This window comes from Ziziphus jujuba, chromosome 4 (assembly GCF_031755915.1).
Source record: "Ziziphus jujuba cultivar Dongzao chromosome 4, ASM3175591v1".
Taxonomy (NCBI): domain Eukaryota; kingdom Viridiplantae; phylum Streptophyta; class Magnoliopsida; order Rosales; family Rhamnaceae; genus Ziziphus; species Ziziphus jujuba.
The window spans coordinates 6,094,613-6,118,756 of record NC_083382.1 but is presented as its reverse complement, the minus strand read 5'-3'; the positions used below and the strand labels follow the sequence as shown (position 1 = coordinate 6,118,756).

General features: G+C 34.2%; 2 protein-coding genes across 2 annotated transcripts; both read left to right on the top strand.

The window, feature by feature from the left end:
* The first annotated feature begins 15,651 nt into the window (after positions 1–15,651).
* On the top strand, positions 15,652–18,107 carry LOC107426009 (disease resistance protein RPV1-like). Its single transcript, XM_060816705.1, has 2 exons — positions 15,652–16,274; positions 16,979–18,107. Exons 1-2 carry the CDS (start codon positions 15,778–15,780, stop codon positions 18,105–18,107), a joined length of 1,626 nt encoding a protein of 541 aa, XP_060672688.1. The 5' UTR covers positions 15,652–15,777.
* A 261-nt stretch (positions 18,108–18,368) lies between these two features.
* Positions 18,369–19,213, top strand: LOC112489334 (disease resistance protein RUN1-like). Its single transcript, XM_060816860.1, has 2 exons — positions 18,369–18,682; positions 18,786–19,213. Exons 1-2 carry the CDS (start codon positions 18,473–18,475, stop codon positions 19,119–19,121), a joined length of 546 nt encoding a protein of 181 aa, XP_060672843.1. The 5' UTR covers positions 18,369–18,472; the 3' UTR covers positions 19,122–19,213.
* The last annotated feature ends 4,931 nt before the right edge of the window (positions 19,214–24,144 follow it).

Here is a 24,144-nt window from a genome sequence, read left to right as displayed (position 1 = left end):
TCTTGATTTGAGAACTTTTTCAGAACATTTGGGGTTTTTTCTCCTTAGATCATTTAAGAATCTATATTTTGCATGTTGTTGAATTTAACACACATTAGGGCACTTGTGGGGTCCAAAAAAGTGGTAAAATGTGATTACCATAAGGGTTTCGGTAATTACTGATGAAACCGACGGTAATTTTTCGAGCAAGTATAAATTGATTACCATAGGTTTCATCGGTAATTACCGAAGGCCTACAATAATAATAATAAATTGTCCAATTTGAGAACTTTTTCATAACGTTTGTGGTTTTTTCTCCTTAGGATCATTTAAGAATCTATATTTTGCATGTTTTTTCATTTAACTCACATTAGGGGACTTGTGGGGGCCAAAAAATTGGTAAAATGTGATTACCATAGGGGTTTCGGTAATTACCGATGAAATCTACGGTAATTTTTCCAGCAAGTATAAATTGCTTACCGTAGGTTTCATCGGTAATTACCAAAGGCCTACAGTAATCAAATTCTTTTGCCAATTTGAGAACTTTTCAGAACGTTTGGAGTTTTCTCTCCTTAGCATCACTTAAGAATCTATATTTTGCATGTTTTCGCATTTAACACACATTAGGGGATTTGTGGGGGCCAAAAAATTGGTAAAATGTGATTCCCATAGGGGTTTCGGTAATTACCGATGAAACCTACGGTAATGTTTCCGGCAAGTATAAATTAATTACCGTAGGTTTCATCGGTAATCACCGAAGGCCTATAGTAATCAAATTTTTTTGCCAATTTGAGAACTTTTTCAGAACTTTTGAGATTTTTTCTCCTTAGGATCATTTAAGAATCTATATTTTGCATGTTTTTGCATTTAACACACATTAGGGGACTTGCAGGGGCCATAAAATTGGTAAAATGGGATTACCATAGGGTTTTCGGTAATTACAGATGAAACCTACAGTAAGTTTTCGAGCAAGTATAAATTGATTACCATAGGTTTCATCGATAATTACCGAATGCCTACAGTAATGAAATTTTTTTGCCAATTTGAGAATTTTTTCAGAACTTTTGGGGTTTTTTCTCCATAGGATCATTTAAGAATCTATATTTCACATATTTATGCATTTAACAAACATTATGGGACTTGTGAGGGCCGTAAAATTGGTAAAATGTGATTACCATAGGGGTTTCGGTAATTACCGATGAAACCTACGATAATTTTTCCAGCAAGTATAAATTGATTACCGTAGGTTTCATCGGTAATTACCGAAGTAATCAAATTTTGTTTGCCGATTTGAGAACCTTTTTAGAAATTTTGGGATTTTTTCTCCTTATGATCATTTAAGAATCCATATTTTGCATGTTTTTGCATTTAACACACATTAGAGGACTTGCGGGGGCTATAAAATTGGTAAAATGTGATTACCATAAGGGTTTCGGTAATTACCGATGAAACTTATGGTAATGTTTGAAGAAAAAACAAACTGAATGTTTTCACTTATTAATGTCGTTGTTTCTCTAACTTTGACAGCAGTTATCATTAATAACTACATTTAGCATGTTCTTGGTTGGAACACACATGATTGAAGTTGTCCGATGTAATTACCGATGATTCTTTTACGACGGTGTACAAATGTCAATTACCGACAATGCATCTGTCATTACCAGTGGGCAGTAATATCATCTGTGCAACAGTAAGAAACTTACAAAAAACTGAACCAAAAACTGAACACATAATGATATGTTATCAACATAATACGACAGATGACTTTAACAACAAAAGAACACATAAAACCAATGTCTATTATGCCAAAACACATGTTACGTGGTTGAATGGTGCTGCTGGTTGGTAGTGCTCTCAAGAGGTACGGCGACCGAGCATGATCAGCTGCTGTGACCAATCTGTTTGCACCTCCCGCATCTATATTGATGACGCTCCTCTCTTTGAGATTGAATCCTCTTCTTTCTTGGTCTTCCTGACTGTTTTCCAATCTTAGGTGGAAGTACAAGCTGGTTTATGACATCATCTGGAGCATGCCACTGACATTTATCTCTAGGTGGATTTATGGTTTCCGAATATGCATCACGGAGTGAGTCAACTGCTGCAATTGTCGATGCTTACATGCTGTAATTGCATGGACACAAGGAAATCCATCAATGTCAAATTCCTTCCATAAACACGTCTTATTTTCTATGTTGACTACTCCAACGAACACGCCATGGCCAACAACTTGAAACTCATATAAGTTCAATGGAATAACACATAAGCCTCTACCATTATTTGAGCTCTCCTGCATGATATTTTCCAACCAATTACTAATAGGAGTTTGCATTGCAGCTGCGTTAGTTCAACGTTCATACCACCACTTTTGCAAGACATCACGAATGTGATCTAGTAATGGCAAAACAAGTTTATCCCTAGCATCAAGAAGCACAGAGTTCATGCTCTCTGCGATGTTAGTGATCATTATGTTGTATCTATTGCCCGGAAAATGTGATCTAGCCCATTTTGTAGGATTTGCATCCTTGAGATATTGTACAACTTCAACACTAATCCCTTCTAAACGCTGCATGGCCTCATCAAAATCCTCAACAATATATGCCCTAGCTGCATCATTAAAAGTTGATATAATCGCATTGAATTTACCTTGAAACTTCTTAGCACTCAAATTTGTACCAAGATGATATGTGCAGTGGCCATGGTGATTATTAGGGAAAACTGTACATATCGCTTTTGCAACGCTCTTGTGTGTATCTGATATAAAGGGTATATTCGGATCATCCCCAAACGCTTATTTAAATCTCTCAAAAAACCACGTGTAAGCAGCATCCATCTCCCCATGGCCTATTCCATAAGCAAGTGGATAAATTTGATTATTCCCATCAAAACATGATGCAATATATAACAAACCTCTATATCTATTCTTCAGCGTAGTTCCATCGACAGCTACGACTCTCTGCATATGCTGAAACCATCTGATGCTAGCTCCAAGTGCCATGAAAAACTATAAAAATCTGTTTTGATCGTCAGTTTCAATTCGAGTAAACGTGCCCGGATTTTTGCTCTTCAAAACGTGACTCCATAAAGGAAGTTTTGCATATGACTCTTCTGGCGTGCCCCACAAACTTGATAATGCAACTTCCTTAACGGACCATGCTTTGTTGTAGCTTATGTTTACTCCGTAATTAAAGTGAATGTCATGCATGATATCTCAGGGTTTGTATTACCGTGAAATCCCATCAAACGTTGGCTAGATGATGTCTCCGATAACTGAACTTATTGCTTGACGATGATCCCTTTTCATGATATTTAAAAAGCAAATATGCTCATCCTTGAAGGCCCTAATCATGAAGGCCTCTGTATTATCACCATGTAGCTTGGTAGCACGCAATTGCCACATGCAATTGTCATTTACACATACAACCTCATATCAGACCCTATCTGACTTCTTGACCTTGAATTTAAAATTTTTCCTTAGTGCATAAAGACTAAGCTTCTTCTATAGTGCATTCTTACTCGAAAAGAGTTGATTCATTCGAATGATTTCATGGGATTGACATATGAGAAGCGACGATTAACCCTATGTTCAGCCATGGATGCGGTACAATCCTGTCGAATGTCCAAATGGTTTTCGGTATAAGGAGAAGCAAGCACATCATCATTCACATTACCAATTGGACTATTACCATAAGAAGAATCACCATGTTGACTATCACAAGCTGAAAGTCCCGAATGTTAGGTCCAACAAATGTCACGTAACCCATCTTCACTACGATCAATGTTGACCTCAACCTCAAATTGTCCATCTTTATCATTATCATGTCCACGATATTCATTCATATCATTAATGTCAAAGCACTCATTATCATGATCATGTTCGTAACACCCCGTCCCGAAGTACATCGGAAATTTCTAAAATTTGACCAAGGTTGACCGGGTTTGACCGTCAAGGGATCAAATGTTGACTTTTTGTTCCTGATGGAATTTCACATTGATCGAGGTACCGTTAAAAAGTACACGTTGTTACGAGTTCATAGACTAGTAGCACATCAAAAACGGAGCTACGGTTTGAAAGTTATGAGCAAAACACGTTGAGGTCCAAACTGTCCAAGGGGTGCCGGAGTTGACTTTTTGTTCATGCAAAGTTGAGCTTTGACTCATTCATATTGTGAAGTACTCTTCGATACGAGTTTATAGACTAGCGGCACGTCCGATTTGGACATGTGGTTTGAAAGTTGCGGAACTGTGAAGTTTTTCCGAGACAACATTTACTATTCATGGATCTGTATGTATGTGAACAGTGTGTGCCACGTGTTGTATTTTCAGCCAATCCCGTGAGTGAACAGTGTCACCCCGGGTGGCTTTTATTCTGGCTAAAACGCGTGAGTCGGGGAGAAGAGAGAGAAACCAATTGGCCACCTCCGCTTAGCCATTTTCTGGCCACCCTTTCCATACACGTGCCACCCCACCTTGAAGACCACCTAAAAACTGGCCGGCCAACCGACCGCCGACGCGCCCGGATCGAGACTTTTTTCGATGGCGGCGTCAATTGCTTCAAACCCAGATTTCTCTCCATTCTGACCTCTGTTTGCCTCACCGCCGGTCCTATTGAGTTATCCATCACCAGATCTACCTTCCCACCAAAAATGACGGCCAGTGGCCACCGGACGAGCTGCCGGCGGTGGCGGATTCTGGTGACCACGGCTGCTCGTCGGGAAATCGACTTTCCGGCGAGTTTTCAGTTGCACTGCCCATTCTTTCCCCCTCATTTCGACTCTCTGAACCCAAATTCGGTGTCCACTTTCCTCAATTCTTAACGGATTGTGAGAATCAAAGGCCTAAAATCTGTGAGCTTTCCGACGAGATTCCGGCCACCTCGGGTCTGATATCCGGGAAGTAAGACTAGATTTGTAATCCTTGTTTCACAAGCTTCGATTTCGTATATTACTCGTAAATTTTGGTTAATGTTTGTGTTAAACCCCCCATCTATCAGGTATTATTTATCCGAATAAAATATTAATTTATTTGACAATGTGTAATATTGTTGTTTTAGAAGCACGTGTGCGTCGTGGAATTGATCCCATGGAGGATCTTGGATTAATTGCGTGCTCGAGGTAAGTGACCCACCTTCAAAATTATTTTGGGATGTTAAAATATATATATTTTGTGTTAATTGGTTATTTGAAAAATATGTTTGATATGTTGAATATTTAGTAAATTTATATTTGGAATTTTGATGCCAAAATTGAAGGAAATTAATTATTTGTGTATTATAAATATTTTGGGTTTTAAGAATTTTCTTGAATTTAAGGTTTAATTTAATAATTATTGGATTTTGTTATTGGAATATTTTATAATTGGATATTTGAAAAATATGTTTTATGTATTTGATATTAAGAGAATTTCCATCTAAAGTATATTGCCAATGCATGTTGTTTTAATATATGTTTGAGCGCCAAAAATATATTTGGGAATTAAAAGAAATTGTGATTTCAATTTTCTTTTATAATTGTTATGTTTATCATGTGACTTAATTATGTTTTGAAGTTTAAGGAATTGAAGGAATATTTATTTTAAATTATTGTTGATTTCATTGATGGATTTGAAATTGATGGAATTTTTTATCGATGGAGTTATGCTGGTGTTATTAAAGAAAAATATAGGATGGTGAATTTGAAAAATGGTATAATTCCCATGGTGAATTTTGGAAAAATTGGGTATTTTAATAATAAACTTGGTTATTTGTTTTAGACACACTCATACAGTACTGGTGTTCTGTACTGTATATGTGGATAAGCGTGCAAGTTATAATGTCTCCAGTGAGTTGCCATTGGACCGAGGGCAGGCAAGTTCTATATGGTGCACATAAGCCGGCCCCCTCCATGGCCGGGATGACAGTTTAAGCAGCGGCGCTGTCAAGACGCCGAAGCGACTGTATGCAAGTTTCTCTCTTTAACCTCCCACCAGATGGTGCTCGGGACGCTAGGTATCATAGGGCATCACTGGTATATAGTGTGGTGCGTCAAGTATTATTTTTCAAATATAAATTTCAAATCTTAAAGTTTTAAAACAGTATTTAAATTAAATAAATTTAATTTGTTTTATCGCCTATTTCCAATTAGTATTTTCTAAAATGTAATTATTCATATTTTATGTCATTTATTTTAAATTAATGTTTTTAAAATGCATTTTGCCATAAAAATATTATATAGATTGGTTGAATATTTCAAAATGAATATTATAGTATTTTTCTACCACTTATTTTACATGATTGTTTGTAATTATTTAAATTATATTTTTGGTACTATTTATTTTGATTTATTAAATCACATTTTACGAATTATATATTGAATTTCTCTTTTATGTTATATTCCTTTAATGCAAGTATTCTAAATTTATTTTATTATATTTCATTACATTTTATTCGTATTTGGATTATTTAATTATTTATTAAATTAATTATTCCTTGATTTTCGGGGCATAAAAGATTGGGTTTTGCGAAAATGTTTTAAAAGGGGAACCTTTCCAACGGAGTGAATTGTGAGGGTTTTGAGAGAAAATATTATTTTCAATTAATTATTATTTATTTACTTATTTATTCTTAATTAATCAAATGTACTATAATTCTCGTTACCATTATAATTGTACAGTAGATAGGGTCACTCACTGAGATGATTAACATCTCATATTTTTAAATTTCGTTCCCATAGGTACAAGGATTGGGAGATGTTGATCGTCCGGGGTGAGCCCGACGTCTCAGTTCATTGCCAAAAGTCCAAGAAGCATTTCTTCCCTTTTTCCTCTTCATCTTGTATTGCTTCTTTAGTTGACATTGTATTAATTTCATATTTATTTGTATAATGCTCTGTATACTGTATTGGACACATTTTATTAAATACTGCATTAATTCCCTGTTATTATTTTGGAATGCTGTAAATTTGTGGAATTAAATTGTAGTAATGTGGGAGGAATAAGGGGATGTATCTAGAAGTGTGTTTTCAGTGCAGGAAAATTGTGGTAAGTCCAACCCTTAGGGGAGGTTCTGCCGGATTTTCCATTGGAAGGTTCGGTAGGGTTTCCCTGGGATCAGAGCTTGTCTAGAGTTCCGGTGAGGAATTTTAGACAGGTCCTGACAATGTTCCACAGATTGCACATCGTTTTCACAAATTTGATTTTTGGAGAATCCAGGTTGAGTTTCCGGCTTATGAAGTTAGGTCGCTGGGGACTGCATGTCACCATCAGAGGTACATATTACTATCTCTGGAACTGCAGATAGTGGGGCAACAGTCATAGATCCTGAACTTGTAGGTATGCTATTCACAACACATCTAGCAGTATTAATACTTTGTAGAACCCTGGATAACACATCAACAATAAGTGGAGATCTGTCTTGAGGTCTGTGTGAACTATATTATTCTATAAAACTTTGCAGGTCTTCCTCATTTTCCACAATGTACGGCTCACATGAAAAACACACATGGTATATAAACTTGAAGATTGGTTGATGTTGTGTAGAATCTAAGTTGAGAGCGTTGTAGACAACATCTTCAAGTTTTGCCAATGTACAATTCCTTTTGATACGTATAATCTTCGTTCTTTGACGTTGGTATCTCCAAGTACCTTCAGAACATAAACTCCATGTTCCATCATAGAACAGTAGAAATGAAATTTATGACATTGAGCACAAAGGGTTTACCAGTTCAAAACATAATAAGTATCTCCTTGTCACAAGCTTGTGGTAATTTGTGAGGTCGTATGACTAAAAATAATTGCAATCGTAGAATCTTTGTTGCAAGGTTTAATTATAATCCTGAAGCAAAAGTAATGAAAAGATACAAATGCATTTTCAGAAAATGAGTACAGAAAATAAGCCAAACAATTATGTTTAAATGTTGCATATTAATGCCTAGTAGAATAGCTACTCTTGACAGACATAGTGTATCAAGTAGAATAAAATGTCAAGTTTGTGGCACATGTTCTAAATCATAACATAACGTTAGCTTGAATGGATGCAATGTTCACATTGTGGTGTTGTGTGGATTATTTTGTTAACAATCACAAATATAGTTACATTTAGCATGTCATTCATATACAATAACATTATCAAAGTGGACAAATTCGATTGAGGTGTTTTGCTTTCAGAAAATGGAAAAATTAAATATTCCAATGGAACCGCGGTTAAATTTTCTAACAAGCAAGTGTTTCGTAATTACCGATGGACCGTATGTAACGAACAAAGGTTGTAATTTTCAAATGGAAATTTCCGAACCATTTATGGATTGTTTTACATAAAATCAAACCAACATAGAACTTGCACTTATATATCATGTCAAAACATGACAAACAATGAATCCAATATAAGGGAAAAATATATACATATATGTACATATATTTATATATATATATATATACACATACCAAAAAATCCTTAACTCTGATCCGCACAAAAGTACACTTTAATTACACCCTTTTGAAGTCTATGGGCTCCACAATGAAGATTTTCAGTTTTGTTGTTATCACAAAAGTTTGGGGGTATGCAAGGAGACTAAACTGAACTGAAGGTGGTATTGTGTTTTCTGCAATGGTTGGTCAGTGCAAAGAAAGGCTGAAAGGTACGTAACCAACAAAAGAGAAAGAGAGAGGGGGACACACAAGATTCATTGAATATGGTAGCAGGGAGAGTAAGAGAGAGGGATAGAAGTTAATGAGGGTAGATGAGAAATGGGAGATGGTAAAAAAAAATTGTTTAAATATTTTCCACTTTATTTGACAGTTAATGAGAAATGACGGTAGATGAGAAATGGGAGAATGTTCCATTTATTCTACACTTTCATATCCATTTATTTAAATATTTTCCACAAGTGCACAATTAATTCCCTCCTGACAACTCTCATTTGGACATACTACCATGGAGCCGCATTTTAAAAGTGATTGGAAGAAGCTTTCAAGCTGGGGATAATCTACAATCTAAAACTAACTACATTTCAATGCATACCATCCAAACAAGTTCAAATGGTCAGAAACTAGAGAGCCAATATTTGAGAACTCAATTACCATCCATTTAAATTCTCATCTTTCTTATTTATTGCTTTTCCACATCTCAAATAATATGGAGAATTTAATAATGAAATTAGGTCCTTACACTTCATCTTGACACAAGAATCATGTACAAAAACTAAAAACTGAATCTGAATTAGCAAGAGAAAAATGTACAAGTGTTTTATGAATAAAAACTAGAGAATATTACAGCTCCTACAAAAGGCTCTATTGGTATCAATCCCAATTTGACCCAAAGTTCCCCATCTACGTCAAAATCTTGAACACCAACTGGCACCATAATTGGTATAATGCCAAACTTTAGTGATAGCATTAAAAGCATACGTATGAGATCCCACATCGGTTGGAAAGGGGAACGAAGCATAGGTTATAAGCGTGTGGATACCTTTCCCTTGTAGACGCGTTTTAAACCCGTGAGGGCTGGGTTGTAATAGTATTCCCCAGGCCCAAAGCGGACAATATCTACATGCGGGTGGTCTGGGCTATCACAGATGGTATCAAAAGCGGACCCGTATCGGTGTGTCAGCGAGGACACTAGGCCCCAAGGGGGGAGGATTGTGAGATCCCACAGTTGGAAAGGGGAATGAAGCATGGCTTATAAGCGTGTGGATACCTTTCCCTTGTAGACGCGTTTTAAACCCATGAGGGCTAGGTTGTAAGAGGATTCCCCAGGCCCAAAGTGGACAATATCTACATGCGGGTGGTCTAGGCTATCAGAGCCAGACTCAGATCGATGTGTCAGCGAGGACGCTGGGCCCCAAAAGGAGAGGATTGTGAGATCCCACATCGGTTGGAAAGGGGAACGAAGCAATGGCTTATAAGCGTATGGATACCTTTCCCTTGTAGATGCGTTTTAAACTCATGAAGGCTGGGTTGTAAGAGGATTCCCCAGGCCCAAAGTGGACAATATCTACATGCAGGTGGTCTGGACTGTCACAATACGGGGCACCTTTACTAAAACGGAGACCGATTTGATACCTGGATGAATTTGATACCTCGATGAAATCAAACAAAATATCTGCAGTTAGTTACAATATTTAGCATACAAGTTTCAAAGAAAATAATTAAATACCTAGAGTATCCATAAAGAAGTATAAAGGTCCAAATCTAACAATTGAGGCAATAGCTCATACCCAGTAATATCCCTTACTCTCTATGAATTGTATAGAACCAAAATCCAATCTCATAGACTGATTTGCTAAAGGACGCCCAAATCTCTAAAACTGCAAAAAAAAACACCAATTTCAATCAATACATTGAGTAGATGGCCAACCTTCAACAAATATTAATCCAGACTGCTAGAAAAATATAAATATAAAAAAAAGACACTCAACTCATTTTTAATTTTTTTCAAGAATAAAATGGTAGAAGAGGGTAGATAAAAAAATTTTGAAAGGGAGAAGGTATATTTCATTAACATGTACATATCAACACAAGGGGGGTATTTTTCATTAAAGCTTTCAAAATAGGGGCATTCAACCAAATTCGTTTCAAAAAAATAATATCTAATTTCATACATCTTCAGGAACTAAAAGAGTGAGAAAAATATGCTAAAAGGATGTCCATAGATACATTCTATGAATTTCTTAAAGGCAAGACAAATAACATAAGATATAATTAAAAGTAACACAAGAAACATTTCCATGTCAAGTAACACATTCAAACTTATAAACATGTCAAATTCAAATAACAGTGCAAAAATTCCATCAATGGCATGGAAAATGCTATAAATGTTGGAAGCTATCTACAAATGAGTATAATGAATGAAAAAACACTCACAAATAAAATACACACAAACCCATGAAATAAAGGAATGGAAACAAAGATGCTATTGGCAGCACTGCAAACAAATCGAGAAAGACAGTCAATTGTAAACAATTAATATGTTGAGAAAATCATATAGATCATAGATCATACAAGTGGTCATGGACATGTGTGATTCAAGCAAGAAATGAAGAAGAGATCATTTCTTAAACAAATTCTATAAAAACATAGTATAAATAATATTGATCTAAGTAAAAAGTACCAAATGACAAAAAATATCAGTGTGATGCACAACTAAATTCTGTTTGGAAAGGAAAACAAAAGGTAATAATAAATGTCTAATCTATTTACAGATGAAATAAAATAACTTGAAAAAAAAAATAAGAAGGATGAAGAAGAAGAAGAAGAAACAAGGCTATAAGTCGGACTTCAAAAAGGTTAACAAAACTGAATTAAAATTAAAAATGTTTGTTGGATCTTCAACTTAAGCACTCACCCGTTGTAATTGTTCCAAAATAGCTTTCAATTCCGTTTACTCACCACTCCCGGTAGCTCGTGGATCACTATGAAATCCTACGGACTCCTCTTCATTAATTCTCAGCGGTGTGTCTCCTCTTTTTATTCTAGAATCTGCCATGTTAGTAAAATACTGCAAAAATAAAATAAATCCTCACAATATTCACTCCCTCACGTGTTTCACTCAAACAAGGTCTTGACACTCGTGTTTGCACACTAGTTTCGGCTTTTACCCTCTTTTAAGCTCACACACTCTTGCCTTTTTCTATTCAACGAATTATCTCAAAGTTCTAATTAAAACACCCAAAAAACAGCAATTAGAACACTAGTATGTTTTAATTAAACTTATCAACAAAACAGTAAGCAAAAATAAACAAATACCGAACGGAATGAAAATACCTATTTTCGGTTTTTCTAGACAAAATAAAGCAAATTAATGAGAAAACTTTGGAATTTTGAAGAACTGGACCAGATGGTAATAGATTATGAGTTCAAGAATAAAATTCTAGGAAAAGAAGTTCAAATACGAACAAGAATCAAAGAGAACAAAAATATAGAAAAGTGTTGGTTGTTGTTCTTTGTAATTCAAGTTTTGTATCAAATCCTTTAACTAATTTTAATCCAAATAATTTAGCACTCAAACTCAAATATCCAGTAGCAAAAAAAACTCTCCAGAAACTCCAAATATGGAATAAATAATCAACACCGCAGCAGTTACAAGAAATTTCCAGCAACAAACTTCAACACCAATTTTCAACAAACCGATATATATATTTTTTTTAATATTCGGCTTTCTTTTTTTTTTTTTTTTTTTTTTAACTCACAGAACATAAACAACTGCAGTAGCAAGAATAATTAAAAAAACTGCAATTCCAACTCCAAAACAAACACCAAACCCGTGACCTCCAAATAAACACAAATGTGCAGTTTTTTTTTTTTTTTTAAATGTTGCCGCAAACTCTTTTTTTTTTTTTTTGAATAGATGAATGCAAATATTTAAGACTAAACAGCAAAGAAAAATCAACAAAACCCAAAATTAACAAGAACAATGATGGAAAACAACCAACAAACTAGGAAACAAAAATATGATAAAACTAGGAAATCCTAATTCAATTAGGAATGAATTTTTTTTATTTTTTTTTAAGATGCAGAACGTGTATGGGATGGATGTAACCTTAACCTAATGCTAAAATTGCAGAATAAAATTAAAAACCAATAAAGCAAATAAAGATAGATCAAACCTGAACAAAATTTGGCTCTGATACCAAATGATATGAACCTAGGACGACCTGCTCCTAAATCCGTATTATATTAGCCCGGATCTTAATTAAGTTCAAGTTCTAATGGAATTGATCTCAACCCCTAACCAAGCTGTGGTTAGAAACCTTGGTATGATGTAGACGCCACAATAAGGGATGGAAAACTTATTGATAAGTCAAGCTAAAACAACCAATTCTCTAATGGCGTTTTAGGTGTTCTCAAAGAACAAAAAGATAATTAATCTCACAAGTATTTTCTTAATAAAATCAAAGTTGTATTCTTATTGAAAAATAATCCTTTAAATAAGCTACAAAGCCAAGAAATAAAACCCTAAAAACAAAGGAAAAACCGGCCATACAAAGTAGTTTCCTATGGTGGCCGAAATTCTCATTCATTTCCTAATCTAATTTGAATTAATTAATTCCTTTATTTTGAATTAGGAATTAATTAATTTACAATGAAAATAATAAAATAATAACTTTCCTAAACTTATTGTTCCAGAAAATAAATAAATAAAAACTAAAAAGTAATGGTAATTTCCTAAAACAAAAAGTAGAATCAAATTAGGAAACTATAATACTAGTTTTTTGATTAAGTTAACTTTGACCAATCTTTGACTAAATTGAGCTCTAAATCAGCTTCAATATGCTTTGTAGGATGCCAAATAAGCTGAATATGAAGTCCCACATGTTGCCCATGCTTGGAAGAGGAAGAAAAAGCCAACTCAGCAAAATACAGTAAAGCCAGTACAAAATACAGTAAAAAACAGGCCAAATTTGAAGCTGTTCGTACAACCCCTTTTTGAATGCCTTTTAAGCTGCCTTGAATTGATTTCATATCCTCTTAGACATATGTATTGAATCCATAAAGAGTTGGAACCATTTCATGCTGCCCGTTGTCAATATCTGCACCAAAACTGCTATCCGGGTCCATATCGGCTTCCACCACTTGAATGCTTAGAATAGGCTTTGTATCTTCAAGTATGGACAAGCTCTATTGAGAATTGATTACCCCCTGTATAAATGCTCCCAGGTCTTAAATCTCTCAATTTGAGCTCTTGTGATTGGCCTGGTCTTCATCTGTGTCGGGTCAGCACCCCAGCGGGTTATCAATTGAGATGGCTCAGGCGGAATCACATCAGTTTACATCTTGAGCATTGTACAAATTTAGTTGAGATTGATGAGTCTGTTGGGTCTCTTAGTAGTCTGGACTTGCTGAACCTTCAGTTTTGCTGTAACCTCAGCATTCTTCCAAGCAGTCTTAGGTCAAAATCTTTAGGAACACTGAATTTTGCAAACTGCTCAAGACTTGAAAGCTTTCCAAATATTTTTGCAGAAATGAAAATTTTAAAGAAACTTTACTTATCTGCCACTTCTGTGAAAGAGTTGCATCCCTCAATTCAGCATCTAGTTGGGCTTGAAGTCTTAGATTTATAAGCTACCTAGCCTTGAGCATCTTGGTCTTGGTGGTTGCTCGAATCTCTCTCTCTTTTTCCTAAGAGTATAGCTTCCTCTGGGACTTATAAACACTTCCAGTTTGAGGATTTGCTTCCCATTGTCTTCCAAATGCTTCCTGAGAGCCTTTTAGACTGTCCCTTCCCCAAATTGAAGTCCCTTGATCTTCAAAATTGCAATCTATCAGAAGTGGATTTCCTTGTGACTCCCAATGGCTTTCACAATCTTCAAATATTAAATCTAGCTGAAAACAAGTTTGCTAGCCTTCCATCCTTTGTCCAGCTTTCAAAACTTTCGAACCTTAATTTGACAAAATGTGAACTACTTCGGGAAATTCCAGAGCTTCCACAAAGTTTAAGGCATCTGGACGTTAGTGATTGATTGTAAATTATTGCTCGAGATTAATGGCAACATCATGGCCAAGATCATAAAAATGAGGTATCTCCCTAACTTTCCTTATTGCTCTTATCTTTTTATGTCTCTCTAACTCTCTTTAGATTTTTATGTCAAAAACATAACGGTTCCAATTTAAGTAGACAGAAATTCTTGAAGGACTCTGAACTCCAACTTATAACTCCAGGATGTGACATTACGAGCTGGTTCAGCTACAAATGTGAATGTGATTTCATAACCTTCGCCGTGCCTTCAACTAAGCTGAAGAAAATGTCAGGGGTGATTATAGGTGCTGTTTTTTAGTCAGACTTCAAAGCAGTTTCTTTCTCCTTAGAGCCTGACGATCATCATAGTGAATTAATAGGGAAAACATACTTGCACAGAGGAAATACATACAAAAGACACGCATACGGAAAAGAAAATACCAATTATCAGTTTGTACCTCCATTATCCGTCAACAGAACTATATTTTCAGTAAGAGAAGTTATGCTGATTGCACCCACATTGTTGTTTTATTAGTTAGGTATTATGGAGATTTTAAATTATATCATTATTTTGTGTGTGTGTGTGTGTGTGTGTGTGTTCTTTTTCTTTTTTCTTTTTTTTCCTCCACATTTTGATATATAGTTGAGAGGTAATTATATAACTAGAACAGAGCATTTTAAAAAATGTACAATTATGCTGGTATAAGCTAATAGGTTTTGTTAATAATAATTATATAGAATCAAGCCAACAAGAACTTGCCAAGCAGCTAGCTAGCTTTGTTCGAACGCGAGGGTCCCATGAGGTCGACGCAATTTGCACAACTTTTAAGAAAGATACATAATTTCCAATTCTGACGCTGACTGATTGAAGACAGAAAAAAGGACAACAGAGCACCTAAATTTTCTGAAAGTAATGGACCAAACATGCTTTCTTATTTATTTTATTTTTTTTTTTGTTTTTTTGCCAAAAAAAACAAAAATACTTTCTATCAAGCCGTAGCATTGTGATATGAGACTATTTAAGTCAATAATGAAGCTTGTTAAGCCTCAGACGTCAACTCCTAAATGAAAGCTAAAAACTTTCCTTTGGCTGAACTACCACCTCTAGTAACATAATTTTTTACTTTTTCATATAAAGTAATGGACCAAACAGGGAAGGTTCCCACACAATGTGTAGGCCTCATAAAAAATAAACCTAAAAACGCGTAGAGCTGGATTGGAGTCCTATGGGTAGATCTGAGCTTAATTTTATATATAGGTTTTACTAATTTGCATTCCTTCTTCTCAGTCCAGTTACTGCACAAATCTGACCTCTCTGATAAATTATATAGGCCCTTTGCGCTATATTCTTAGCATCTCTTCCAGTCGCAACTATGAAAAGATCTTACTCAGTGTTCTCTGCCTCTACTTCTTGTTCTTATTCTCCTAGAACAGAATATGATGTGTTTTTGAGTTTTAGGGGTGAAGACACCCGCAACAATTTCACAAGTCATCTCTATCAAGCTCTTTGTCAGAAAGGAATCTACACCTTCTTAGACGATGATAAACTTGAGAGAGGCAAATCCATCTCCCCAGAATTGTTGAAAGCCATTGAAAAGTCACGCTGTTCGGTCATCGTTCTTTCGGAAAACTATGCTTCTTCGAGATGGTGTTTGGATGAACTTGTCAAGATTCTTGAATGCAGGGACGCCTATGAACAGATTGTTCTGCCAATTTTCTACCATGTGGATCCATCTCATGTCCAGAACCAGGTTGGAAGTTTTGAAGAACCATTCCACAGATATGAACAAGATTTTACTCAAAAGGTGCAGAGATGGAGGAATGCTTTATCACAAGTTGCCGGTCTTGCTGGATGGGCTTTACATGATGGGTAGGCAATATATACTTGTCCTTTTCTTTTTATCTATGTCTTCCCCTTTTTCCTTTCTCATCTATGATTGAGTTTCGAAACAAGAAAACAGATACATATACATATATATATATATATATATATATATATATATATATATATATTTATATCTATGAAAAGTGGGAGGGATGCATTAACAGAAATTGTTACACACGCACACACACACACATATATATGTATATTAACATTGAAAAAAAAAAAACAAATTTAAACATATATCTTTTTATATTTATAATTTTCTTTTATAAGAATATTAATTCCTAAAAAATATTTACACATATATATAGTCGATTAATCCAACTAAACTTCAAATACATGGTTTGACTAATTGATAATTCCGCCTTATCTATTGTTGTAAATGGAATTTTTATTTTTTATACATGGATAAACATATAAATCGGTTTTAAGTCTTTAAGAAGATGACTAAGTGTTACAGTGTTAATTACCTTAATACATAATCAAAAGTTTTTATGGTGAAGTGATAACCGGCTGATAGCATTTTCCGTGTTACCGTGCATGTCTTCCATTATAATACGAGGGATAATTAACAATATACAAATTTTTGTGCAAATATATGCAAATTTATTTAAGTAGAAAAATTACATTTATAAAACTAATTAATGCTATACTTTCACTTACATAGTTTCCACGTCTGAATTTTTAAGGAATGAAGCAAAATTTATACAAGACTTTATCATAGAGGTATCGAATAAACTTGGTGCTGCACTGTCAAACATTTCAGAGGACCTATTTGGTATGGATTCACGACTAGAGAAACTAAATGTTTGTGTTTGTGCTCGATCATTGGATAATGTTCACTTTATTGGAATTTGTGGGTTGGGCGGAATAGGGAAGACGACTCTTGCTCAAGCTTATTATGATTGGATGTCTTCCCAATTCGAAGGTTGCAGCTTCCTTAGAAATGTTAGAGAAGTGTGTGAAAAGAATGAAAATGGTCTTGCGTATTTGCAGAATCTTCTTCTTTCGGACATTCTAAATGATTTCCCTATAAAAGTAACGGATATTCACAAAGGAATGGACATGATAAGAAGTAAGTTACGCCATAAAAAAATACTTCTTGTCCTTGATGATGTTGACAACTTAGACCAGCTAAAAGCATTAGCTGGAAAAAATAAATGGTTTGGCTGTGGAAGTAGCATAATTGTAACTACTAGAGATGAAAGTTTGCTTTTAAATACATATATAGAATGTAGCATATATAGAGTTGAGAAATTGAATTATACTGAAGGTCTTCGACTTTTTTCTCATAGAGCATTCAAAAGTACTCATCCTTCAAAGGAATATGAGAAGTTGTGCGAACAAGTGATAGCTTATGCTGGCGGTCTTCCATTAGCTTTAGAAGTACTCGGTTCCTTTTTATGTGGAAAAAATGTAAATCAATGGGAAAGTGCTTTGGATAGGCTGAAGGAGTATCCAAACAAGGAGATTATGAAAGTACTTCAAATCAGTTTTGATGGACTTGAGGAAACAGTGAAAAATATTTTCCTAGATATTGCATGCTTCTTCAAAGGATTTAATAAAAATTATGTAATACAAATTATGGGTGATTGTGGTTTCTATCCAGAAATCGGGATAGGAGTTCTTATTGATAAATCTCTCCTACATGTTGACATTGTTGATCGAGTTTGGATGCACGACTTGTTACAAGAGATGGGAAAGGAAATTGTTCGGGAAAAATCCCGCAATGACCTTGGAAGATGCAGTAGAATATGGGATTATGATGATTTATCTCATGTTTTAGAGCATAACACGGTAAGAAATTTTCTCATATAATAAAAATCATGATTTTTGGCATTTGCATTTCATAATATTTCGATTTCATAAATTCAGTATGTTGTAATTTTGAGGATATCAAATTTTTATCTCCTTATTCGTTTTAACAATTTTTTTTTTTTTTTGGCAAATAGCAATATATTTAGATGACTTTGAAGCTTATAATTACAAGGAAGTAACTAAATGCATTTGAAACTTTTTCATGTTGTGTTTTTATAAATTAAATATATACCCATATACAGTTTTTATGCGCCTTTTCACTTGTATGTTTTAATCTTAACTATTAAGGAACAAAAGTGGAAGCCATAGTATGCTGTCCTGTAGAACCAAAAAAATTGGTTTGCGATTTTGAAGCCTTCTCAAACATGAAGAAGTTAAGATTGCTCATTATTCGTAATCTTGCCTTGGAAATGAGAGATGGTCACACATTGAATATTGAACATCTTTCTAAAGGGTTACGATTCCTTGAGTGGCATAAATTTCCTGCTGAATATTTGCCATCAAATTTCCAACGAGGTGGACTTGTCCAATTGAAGTTGTGGTTGAGCAAAAGTCTTCTGAACAACCCTATCAAGGTACGTACCATTATAATTCTTTGTTCTTTGCTAATCTATCTTGGAAAATATATATTTTGCTAGACGAAGTAACTAAATTTTTTTTCTCTTGTCAATAAAACAGCCTCTAAACAATTTGAAAACCATTGACATAAGTCATTCAACAAATATAAGAAAGTTTGAAGACTTTAGGGTGGTTCCAAATCTAGAGCAGTTGATTCTTGAAGGTTGTGTAAATCTAGTGGAGATTCACCCATCCATCACACTTTTTGAAAGGCTTACCATCTTGAACTTGAAAGGTTGCATTTGTCTACAAAATCTTCCAAAAGGCATGGGTCTTCTGAAATCTCTTGAAGTTCTAAACCTTGAAGGTTGTGTAAGCCTTACCTGTTGGAATAATAAACAAAATTTAATATTTGCCTTCTCCACAAGATATAATAAACATGTATGGGAAATGTAAGAATATTTTAAATATGGTTCATGAGCTATGAAAAAGGTGAATGCTTATATATCTCTGTTTTTGTCTTTTGAGTCAAGGGTGTGGAAAATAGAAACAAAAGGTCTTATATATTTTCTCTGCTTTTGCTACCCTTCTTAAAAATGTGTAATGCACTGCATAAAATTAAAAAATTTAAAAAATTTAAAAAAAAAAAAAAAAAAAAAACAGGAATTGATATCAAAGCTCATGGAAAATATAAACAATTTGGCTTCTCTTATTCCCCACTTCAATGGAGAAGATTATGATTATTGGAGCCATCAGATCAAGGTACTACTAAAATCATTTAAGTTAGGGAATATTGTTGAAGATGGATATGAAGAGCCAAAAGATAAAGAGAGTCTAACTACAGCAGAAAGCATTTTGTTGAAAGAAAAAAGAGAGAAAGACATTAAGGCTCTCTTTTAGATTTATCAAACCATTGAAAGATCAGTATTTGAAAGGATTGCAAAAGCAAAAACTTCCAAGCAACCCTGGTAGATGATCCAATCACTATATAAAGGAGAAGAAAGTGTGAAAAGAGTACGTCAGCAAACTTTGAGAGCAGAATTTGAAAAACTAGAACTGAAGGAAAGTGAAAGCATTTTAGATTATTTCGATTAGATTACTTCTATTGTAAATCAAATGGCTTCTAATGGAGAAATTTTAGTAGATCAAAAGGTTGTTGAAAAGTTTCTTCGAAGTCTTCCAGAAAAATTTGGTTTTGTTGCTGTTGCAGTAGAAGAATCCTAAGAGTTATCTATTGTTTCAATAGAGGAGTTGTTTGGAATTTTAAAGTCTCATGAATTTTGAGTAAATAAAAGAACTCTTGCTTCATTCAATCAGACTTCTGTTGATCAAGCTCTTAAATCACAAATTACAAATATAAGAGTGCAAAATTTCTCACAAGTTAATTTTTGAGGACATGGCAGAGGAGACAATAATAGAGGAAGTGGTTCTAAATTTCATAGAAAAGGGAGAGGGAGTCCAAGCAAAGAAGATTCTTTATTAGAAAATATAAATTAGCCAGAAAACACACCACAAAGGGGAAAAGGCGGCATATTCAAAGGAGGAATAGGAAGAGGCTTTAATTTACATGGACATGGGTATTTTGAATGCTATTATTGTCACAAGCCTGAACATAAAGCACGTGATTGTTGGAATAATCCAGCTAATCAAAAAAAGAATGCTGGGTTCATTCACTAGAATAAGGAAGGTAATTCTGAAACTTTGCTTCCTACTTGCTATGATGATATAAATAATGTTTAGTATTTAGATGGTGGAGCAAGTAAGCATATGATTGGCAATAAGCATCTATTTTCATCATTAGAGGAATTTGCACAGGGTTAAGTGACACTTAGATATGCAAAATCCTATAAAATACAAGGTATGGGAGAAATTATTTTAAAACTAAATCTGGAGCTTTGTAGAAAATGTCAGAAGTTTACTATGTTCCTCGATTACAATGGAATTTGCTAAGCACTGGACAACTTTTGAAAAAGGGATTGGATATTCACTTTCATGATAATATGTGCATCCTAAGGAGGAAAAGTCAGCTTGTTGCTAAAATTCTAGTGGCTCCATGTAACATCCCACATCGGTTGGAGAGGGACACGAAGCGGTCTTTATAAGGCTGTGGATACCTCTCCCTTCAAGACACGTTTTGACAAAACCTTGAGGCCAGGGGGGAGAGAGGGAGTGAACCCTGGGCCAAAGAGGACAATATCTTGATGCGGGTGGACTGGGCCGTTACAGTGGTATCAGAGTCAGTACCCAAATCGGTGTGCCAGCGAGGACGCGGGGCCCCAAGGGGGGAGGATTGTAACATCCCACATCGGTTGGAGAGGGGCACGAAGCAGTTTTTATAAGGCTGTGGATACCTCTCCCTTCAAGACGCGTTTTGACAAAACCTTGAGGCCAGGGGGGAGAGAGGGAGTGAACCCTAGGTCAAAGAGGACAATATCTTGATGCGGGTGGACTGGGCCGTTACACTCCAAATAATTTATTCCCTCTTACATTGGAAATCTCTAATATTGACTGCTTTAGATGTGTTGAAGAAGAAAATTCAAAATTATGGCATGATAGATTTGGGCATTTAAATATTGGAAGTCTAAAGTTGCTATCAAAGAGAAAGATGGTTGAAGGACTACCTGAAATTCATCAAATGATTGGAGTATGTGAACCTTGCCAAGTTGAAAAGCAGAATTGCGAGTCTTTTCCTTCAAAATCTTTTCAACAAGCTAGAAGACCTCTTAAGCTTGTCCATTGAGATTTATGTGGTCCAATGCCAGAACCATCTATGGGAGGTAATAGGTTCTTTATTTCTTTTATTGATGAGTTTTTAAGAAAGATCGAACATTCTTTCTTAAAGCAAAGTCCTAAGCATTTCAAGGATTTTAAGGTTCAAGTTGAAAAGTTTTCGGGTTATCAGATTAAAACTTTGAGAACTAATCATGGTGGAGAATATCTTTCAAATGGATTTTAATTATTTTTTAAAAAGGCTGGTATAAGACATGAGCTAACATCCCGTTATTCACCACAGCAAAATGGTGTTTGTGAAATAAAAAAATAGAACAATCATGGAAATGGCAATGTATATGCTTAAAAGAAAAAGGTTACCTTTAGATTTTTAGGTAGAAGCTATATGTAACAGCCCAGACCACCCGCATGCGATATTGTCCGCTTTGGGCCCAGCCCGCACGGTTTTGTCAAAATGCGTCGCAAGGGAAAGGTATCCACACCCTCTTTTAAGGCATGCTTCGTTCCCTTTCCAATCGATGTGGGATCTCACATATATGTTATGCTACCTATTTAATCAATAGGTCACCAACAAAAGCTTTGCAAAATTGCACTCCTCATGAAGCCTAGCACCGATCAAAACCAAGTGTTCATCATTTGAGAATTTTTTGAAGTCTTGCATATGCACATATTCCTGATGCTATGAGAAACAAGTTGCATGACAAGGCTAAAAAATGTATTTTTGTGGGACATAGTGAAAGATCCAAAACTTACAAGTTGTATAATCCACATATAAAGAAGATTGTAGTATTATAAATGTGAAATTTGATGAAGCATCATCTTTCTATGACTTTGAAAGTACATTCATGATCCTTCACATGTGGTGGGTTTTGATCCTCCACAATTCAATACGGACCTTACATATGAAGAGTTACCACTCCGAATCGTAGGCCAAAAGGAAAAAGAACTACGCACAAAGAAAATTGCCATAGTAAAAGTTCTATGGAGAAATCATACAGTAGAAAAAGCCACTTGGGAATATGAACATGAGATTTGCGAGAAGTATCCCCATCTATTCGATATTTAATGTAAATCAATTTCAAGAACGAAATTCTTTTAAGAGGGAGGGGGTTTGTAATATACTCTATATATATATATATTTAATATTATTTTCTTTTAAAGTTTTATAATTATTTTTTTTAATTAAAAAAAAAGGAGAGAGTTTTTATCCTAATAGGTTTTGTTATAAGTATATTTCAATTTTATTAGGAAATTGAAAAAAAAAAGTATTTACTTTTTTTTATATATATAAAAAGGAAGGAAAAGATATGTGTATTTTATTTTTACATTGTTTTCGACCTTGCGTCGCTAGGGTATCGCGTAAGTTTTCTTCTTCTTTTTCTTGTAGCCCTAAATGCTATTAGGGCTAATATTAAGGGCTTCTGATTTTTTAATTTAGGGTTTTGATATTCATTTAAGATTATTAGAATCCAGTATCTTTGGAGATTTTGAAATTCTGAACAAGTTTTGGAGCATATAAAAGAAAATCCTAAATCTTTGAAGTTGATCAAGGTTGTTTTTTTTTTTCTGATCTTTTTATGTTATATGAGATTATTTGAGATGTTTTGTGGTTATAGAAATAATGACTAAGGCTAAATTGAAGAATTCTTGTTGAAGCCCTAATCTAGAATTTATATGGGAATCTGCATAGAATGACAATTTAAACTTATTTAAAATATTTAAAAGTTTCTTTTGGCACTAAACTTTTTATATATGAAATTAGACATGTTTATTTGGGTTGATTTGGATTTTTTTTCAATTTATTACAAAATTTTGTTTTTATACTTCCTATCTCGTTTTTCTGTGCAATTGCAGTATAGTTCATATATAAAAATTTCAAAATAGATCCAAACAAAATTATTTGAATCTGAAACTTTTTATTCATTATCCTCCATATGTATACTATTATATAGAATAAAAAATTTAGCTTCAAATTCCTTTTATTTTGGCAGTGGTGATTTTCTAAGTTACCTATATTCAGCTGTCTGAATTTATTTTCTGATTTGTTTGGCAAAGTATAAAATTCAATTTAAAATATTTTCATGTCTTTATTTGACCTAATAGTTTTTATATAACATTCTTAAAACTCTGTAAAATTTTACTTCTTTTGGACCTGTATTTTATTTTTAATGAATTTTTTATTTAGACCGAACTTCCTGTGAAATATTGATTTTCAGTTTCTGTCAATTAGTTACTAAATTTAATTTTGACCATGTTTTCAACCTTTGTTTGGTTTTTGAAATTTTATAGGAATGTATATAAGTATCTAGTATTAATCTATAAAATTTCAAATGAATACAAAATTTTATGAAAAGAAAAGGATGGAATATTAAATGAAGGTTTCTAAAAGTTTAATAATTTCAGTATTTCTTTGTTAACTTTTCAATGTTTTCAATAGTTTTTCATCATTTCTTTTGTGAAATTATTTTAACCAAAGGTACTTATGCATGTGCAGAGTACCCTTATAATTTTTCAGACTTAGATGATATCGTTTGAATAAGGAATTAAATTCTTATTTAGAGACTGTTATGGATTAATAGGTTTTTGTTTAGTTTTTGGTGATTTGATATTGTTGTAGGCTTATAATTTTAAGATTTGAGAGTTAGGATATGATGATATTATGATATCAACTCTTATTCATTTAGTTTGAATTTAAGAACTTGATTTTAGGATGAATACATAAAATAATTATGGTATATGATAGTTTTGC